This window comes from Entelurus aequoreus, linkage group LG11, assembly GCF_033978785.1.
Source record: "Entelurus aequoreus isolate RoL-2023_Sb linkage group LG11, RoL_Eaeq_v1.1, whole genome shotgun sequence".
NCBI lineage: Eukaryota > Metazoa > Chordata > Actinopteri > Syngnathiformes > Syngnathidae > Entelurus > Entelurus aequoreus.
In genome coordinates, this window is record NC_084741.1 from 17574411 (window position 1) to 17580895 (window position 6485).

The 6485-nt window shown below is 38.5% G+C and overlaps 1 protein-coding gene across 1 annotated transcript in view; it reads left to right on the top strand.

Annotated features, from left to right (window-relative positions):
- The first annotated feature begins 641 nt into the window (after positions 1 to 641).
- The window catches only part of zgc:113232 (uncharacterized protein LOC541546 homolog), a 56102-nt gene continuing 50258 nt past the window's right edge, over positions 642 to 6485 (top strand). Inside the window, exon 1 of the mRNA XM_062064142.1 lies at positions 642 to 854. Coding sequence (XP_061920126.1) covers positions 834 to 854 — 21 coding nt within the window. The 5' untranslated portion in view covers positions 642 to 833. The remainder of the gene's footprint in view (positions 855 to 6485) is intronic.

Below are 6485 nucleotides of genomic sequence, written 5' to 3' on the forward strand. Positions count from 1 at the left end.
CATATAACAACCATTTTGCAAGTCGTCCAATCAGAAGAAAGGCGTCCCAACACAAAAGGGGAGTAAAAAGGAAAGCGGTATGAAATATCTTAACCACGTCTTGCTGCTGCTCCTCTTTTGACTGCCTTACAGTGTGAACAGGCTCCGCCCCCGAAGCCCGCCGATTGGCCGGCAGAGCTTTTCGACTGAAGCCATGGAATGTCGGACGAGAGTGTCATCGGTGCAGCTCTGATACCGGGGGGGGGAGGTCAAAGGTCACCCCTGATTTTACTCATCTACGTCGCGTTTTTGACTACGTTTATTTGGGGGGCTTTTGTTTAATGATAATGTAAAACACAATAATACGCATATTTTTTACATGAAAACTAAGCATTTAATTGGCTCCTTAAGTGGCAATGAATGTATTTGACCGTGTAGTCATGATCGCCGTTTTTTATTTATAAAGTGTCATTTGCTTTCCGCTAATTCTGCTCCTTTGCAGAAGTCCGAAAATGTTCCTTTGGTGGTAAGCGTCGCTCCGTCCGGCGTGTCCTCCTCCTGTCTGCTGTGCTGATGCTGGATTCTGCCTCAGGTATTTCTCACCCTGTTGCGAAGAAGAGATATTGGACGAGAGCAACAAAAAAAGAGAAGGCGGGCGAGACGCCAGCACAGGGTCCCGCCAGCTCCTGGGAACCTGAGGGCGCCCGTAGAGCCACAGAGAGACACGATCCAGGAGGGGGAACCATCGCCAGGAACATGCAGTGAGAGAGGAGAGGCCAGCACTGCGAAGGAAAAGCTCTCGATTTTGTTTTCAGAAATCCGGTCCAGCTTGAGAGGACTCGCCGTGCAGCATCATGGGAACCTCCGCTGTCAAGGTGAGGACCCTGCGGGCTGTGAGTGCAATGAGGGACTTGGGGAGGAAGTCCAGACAGAGAACTGAGGAAGTGGACTGCTAAAGAAAGGTGTAGTTTAGGTTGGAAGGTGTCTAAGAACTAATGTGAAGATCATTTACAAAGTGTAATACTGTGCTGATAATGATACGGGTTCTTAAAGTCACCTCCGTCTTGTTGAGGTATACCTTTTCAAAAGCTCCTTTTAAGGCTGTTGATCATAAAGAAAAGTGCGGGTAAGGTCTTTTTCCAGTACATTTTGATAGGTTTTTCATCTGATTTTAACCTTGGAACCCTCGGTAAAGTGATTATATTTCTTCATACGCTCTCGGCCTTCACCTCACTGGCCTTGAGGTCCCGCGGGGTCATTTGTGTAACACGTCACACCTGCAGGTCACTTACTCCAAAAGCACCCTCGTCTAATCCAGGGTGTCCGCGGGTCATTAAAAAGCATTTTAAGTCAGTAAATGGATTTTGCGAAAATCAAGGCTTTTGATTGATTGATTGATTGATTGATTGAAACTTTTATTAGTAGATTGCACAGTTCAGTACATATTCCGTACAATTGACCACTAAATGGTAACATCCAAATAAGTTTTTCAGCTTGTTTAAGTCGGGGTCCACGTAAATCAATTCATGGCCTTAAATTTAATTAAAACGGCTAAGTCACACATACAATGAGATGACCATAGGCAGCAGTTAGCTGTGCCAAATGACCGACAAAGCAACTTATTCTGACGCCACCACAACTGGCAGCTGCTGCTACCACTACAGTAAAATAAGTGAAATAAAATAAATTGGCAGGTTCAACTGTCTTGTGAGCCAACTAATTCACTAAAGAGCAACAGTTAATGTCAACTTTTCAACGGTTCAAGATGATCATTGTCAAATGCTTGCAATGTTGTCTAACATATACATACATATATACTATCTGTAGGACATTTTGCATTAAATTTGTTTTAAGTGGATTTGTTTAAAAAAAAGAAAAAACATTAAATTAGATTCGGTGATACCTACAGCAACCCTGTAATCATGAAAAAAAAATAGCTTCCTTCTTTCCCTACTAATAGTTTCCAACGTTTAACATCAGCCTGTTTGTTCCGAGCTTTTTTGCAGTTTTATTGGTAAAAATGGTTTGCTTCATAAAATGTCAAGATTGTGTTAGAGGAGGGGTGTCCAAACTTTTTCCACTGAGGGCCGCACACTGAAAAATCAAAGCAAGCGGGGGCCATTTTGATATTTTTTATTTTAAAAACCAATACAATATTTGTATAAAAAGATACATTTAGGCCTCCACTCAGACTTGATCCCGGGGACCCCAAAAGGTTTTGGTCAAAAAAAATATTACAAATGTGTCATTATTTAGTATTATTATTATTATTATTATTATTATTATTATTCAAGTTTTAAATCCATAGATCAACATTAGGTCTATCTGTCAATATAACGCTTTTAAAGATTTAAGTTGTATGCCATTTTTGTCAAGGAAAATCGTGTTTTTTATGGGAAAAAAACACAAAATATGCAATATTTTCCCCCAATAAAATTTTTAAGTGAAATATTTGAGATTATATAATAATTGGAGTCTTAAAAGAAGAACTCATAACAACATTGATTTTAATTCATTATTTTTTTGAGCAATGACACTTAAAAAAAAAAAAAAAAGTCCCACTAAAATTATTGGGGATCCAAAAGGGTCCTGCTCAGTAAAGTTTAAAAAAATAAATCCAACATTTTTTTTAACTTTTACCACAATAGTCTCAAGATCAACTTCAGATCCATCCGTCAATTATAAGTTTTATTGTTGTTTATGTTTTTTGTTTGTTCGTTTTAGGCCCTTCTTTAAAAAACTTTGTTTTTTAAATGGCAACCAAAAAATATGCAACATTTTCCCCCCAAAATATCTCAAAGTGGAATATTTAATGTGAAGTAAATGGAGCCTTGAATAGGTCAATAATTCATAATGACATTGATTTTGATTCATTATTATTTTTTAAAGAAAGAAACAGCCAGCGTGGCAGCTTTGTGTTATTAGAGTAAATAATGCAAAATGTTCTTGTTACAATTCACCTGTTTGCTCTTTTATACCACTTTTTATGTTTTTTATTTTTTTTTCATCTTATTTTTAGAATGTCCTGCGGGGCCTTTAAGAAATTACCTGCAGGCCGCAAATGGCCCCCGGGCCGCACTTTGGACACCCCTGTGTTAGAGGATGGAATGTAAAAGTGCAAACATGTTATATGTAACAGACACACAGTGGTTCTTCAACTTTTTTATCTTCCAACAAGTACCACCTGAGAAAAGACTTTGCTCTCCAAGTGCCACCATAATGACCAACATTAAAATATAGTAGCATAGTAGGGCTGAATATTCATTAAAAACAAGGCAGAGGTTTTATTTAGGAACTCTGTTTATTATTTTGTCCACTTTAACATTACACAGAGTTTGAATAGTAATACTGTGTTTGAATAATTAACTACCACTAGATGGAGCCCGTGTACTACAGTTTAAGACTCACTGTATTGTGGAATATTTAATGGATAATTGGTGGATAGGCGGAGTCATTGTGGATGTGACTTGGGTACTTCAGAAAGATTGTTTCTTTAGTGCAGAGTGCGGCTCCGGGGCCAATTTAGGCCCAGAGCTTGTTTTTGTTCTTTTTTTTAGCCCTTGACAGTTTGTAAAAAATGTATTCATGTTATAAGTAGTGCTGTCAAACAATAAATCAATTTTGAATTTGGATTAATCACAAGTATTCTATCTCTTGCATAACTTCAATTGACTTAGAAATTTAAATTCATTTTAAAAAAGACCCCAGTATTTGGACACAAATGCAATTTTATTGTTCGAATAGATTAGAGCCGTGATTCTCAAAATGTGGTACGCGGACTCCCATCTAGTGGTATGCCAAAGAAGTCTGTACATATGTGTCGTTGTTTATGTTTGTGCATTGTGTGTAATGTTGCAGTAACCAAAAGATTAAATGTAGATGTTAAAAAACCTCTGCCGTGTTTTTAATGAACACTTAGGTCTACTACGCTACTGTATTTTAATGTTGGTTATTATGGAGGTACTTGGTGAGCCTGGTGTTTTTCTTAGGTGGTACTTGGTGGAAAAGTTGGTAAAGGAGCCAAATAAATGGCGTGATTAATCTGCATATATCCATGATTAATTCAAAATTTGTTTGTGATTAATCACATGAGTTAATCGTTATTTTTGAAAGCCCTAGTTGCACACTAATTTCCTGTGTCACTTCAGCTAGCTTATTGATTTGATCATCTTTTATGCACAAAAAGTATGAAAACGGCCGCCCGCATCCTTCAATCTTTTTTGGAGCGTGGCCCTTGTTAGACAAGAGTTCGGACACCCCTGCTTTTGTATATTATACAAGGAAAATGTCGGGGCCCATCCAAAAACTGGTGGATACACTGTAATTTCATGCCATCTTTTGGGACAGCATTCCATTGTTCTGCCTGTCAATATACGTGTCTGGCCGAGATAGACGAACAAAGACACAATTTTGTATTGCAGTCATCATTTTCACACCAGTTAAGTCGCACTGCGGCACAGTGGTTGGGAATCACACAAGTCAATGGTGGAGTGTAATTCAATACTTGGCCACCAGGACTCACGGTTTGTGAGTAGAGGCTCCATCTCATCAGATGTGGGTCAAAGGTCATAAGTCAGACGATGGTGACCACAGATATATCTGGATCTAAAAAAAAAGGGGCCTACGTGGCGGCCATCTAAGCAGGGCCCACCACCATTTTAAGGCAGTGCAATACAATGCGTTTTATACTGAAAATAAATCATAACTTGCTCATTTTCCAGTCAGTTTCACGCGCTCTAGTTAGACTTAGACTTAGACAAACTTTAATGATCCACAAGGGAAATTGTTCCACACAGTAGCTCAGTTACAGTGATGGAAAGGACAATGCAGGTATAAATAGACTAAATATAGCGATATAAAATATAACATATACACTACTGTTCAAAAGTTTGGGGTCACCCAAACAATTTTGTGGAATAGCCTTCATTTCTAAGAACAAGAATAGACTGTCGAGTTTCAGATGAAAGTTCTCTTTTTCTGGCCATTTTGAGCGTTTAATTGACCCCACAAATGTGATGCTCCAGAAACTCAATCTGCTCAAAGGAAGGTCAGTTTTGTAGCTTCTGTAACGAGCTAAACTGTTTTCAGATGTGTGAACATGATTGCACAAGGGTTTTCTAATCATCAATTAGCCTTCTGAGCCGATGAGCAAACACATTGTACCATTAGAACACTGGAGTGATAGTTTCTGGAAATGGGCCTCTATACATCTATGTAGATATTGCACCAAAAACCAGACATTTGCAGCTAGAATAGTCATTTACCAATTTAGCAATGTATAGAGTGTATTTCTTTAAAGTTAAGACTAGTTTAAAGTTATCTTCATTGAAAAGTACAGTGCTTTTCCTTAAAAAATAAGTACATTTCAATGTGACCCCAAACTTTTGAACGGTAGTGTATACGTAATATTTACATAATATATGTACAGTATATTATATATACTGATATATTATATTATGTCTATATCATATATAACAATTACCATGTACAATATTACAGTATATGTGACAGCTGCAGCATAAAATAGAGAGTAAATCCAGCAGAAAATAGACATTAAAAACAAAGAGAAGTAGCTAACATAGAAGGTGTCAGATAATAGACAGTTTATTGTTTATAGTTTATTGTGAACATATAAACATGTGCTGGTAATACATTACAATTAAAAAATAAATAAATCTTCTTCCTTCCGTGCCATCGACAACATTGACACTGACACTTTGCCTTTATTATTATTATTATTATTATTATTATTATATAGATATTTTGTCTACAATAACTACTATACAGTATGGCGATACAGGATAGTACAGTAACCGATAAACTGCCCTATAATACATGTATATAAGGGGTGTAAAAAAAATCAAATTAATAGCGATTCTTGCTTGTAACAATTCAAAAAAATCAATTTAAAATTTTTCTAAATAAATGTTTGTGAAGTTTCCCTCCCGACCATAATAGATCTTCTCGTGAGCCCGGTAGTCTGGTGTAACAATGTCTTTTATGTGTGCGCACACGCGTCAAAACACAGCACACTGTTCTTGCAACTTTCCAGTCCTTCTGCTGCTCTCCTTCTTGCTGCGTGGTCTCGGTCACATACGAGTAGTGTCTGTCTGCAACTCCAACTCCAACCACGTGTCTCGGACCGGCTGCTGCTAATAAAGGCGACCGGTGATTAGATAACCAGCCCCAGCTGGGCAATCTACTCACCTGCCACTGGCTTCGAGGCCGGTCCTTACACACCCCGCTCCGCGGCAGGGCCGCAGACCACGCCCCCCTCCACAATGTTAAATTCTGCCCTGTCAAGCCACTCAGGGAAATCCTATTGTTGATGTAGATCAGGGGTGCTCATTACGTCGATCCCGATCTACCGGTCGATCACGGAGGGTGTGTCAGTCGATCCCCAGCCAGGCATTAAAAAAATAGTCCTAAAAATGAGCGATCATAAATCTTCACTATGACGTCACTTTCGTCACTTGATTGACATTCACGGCACCCGAGGGTCTTCT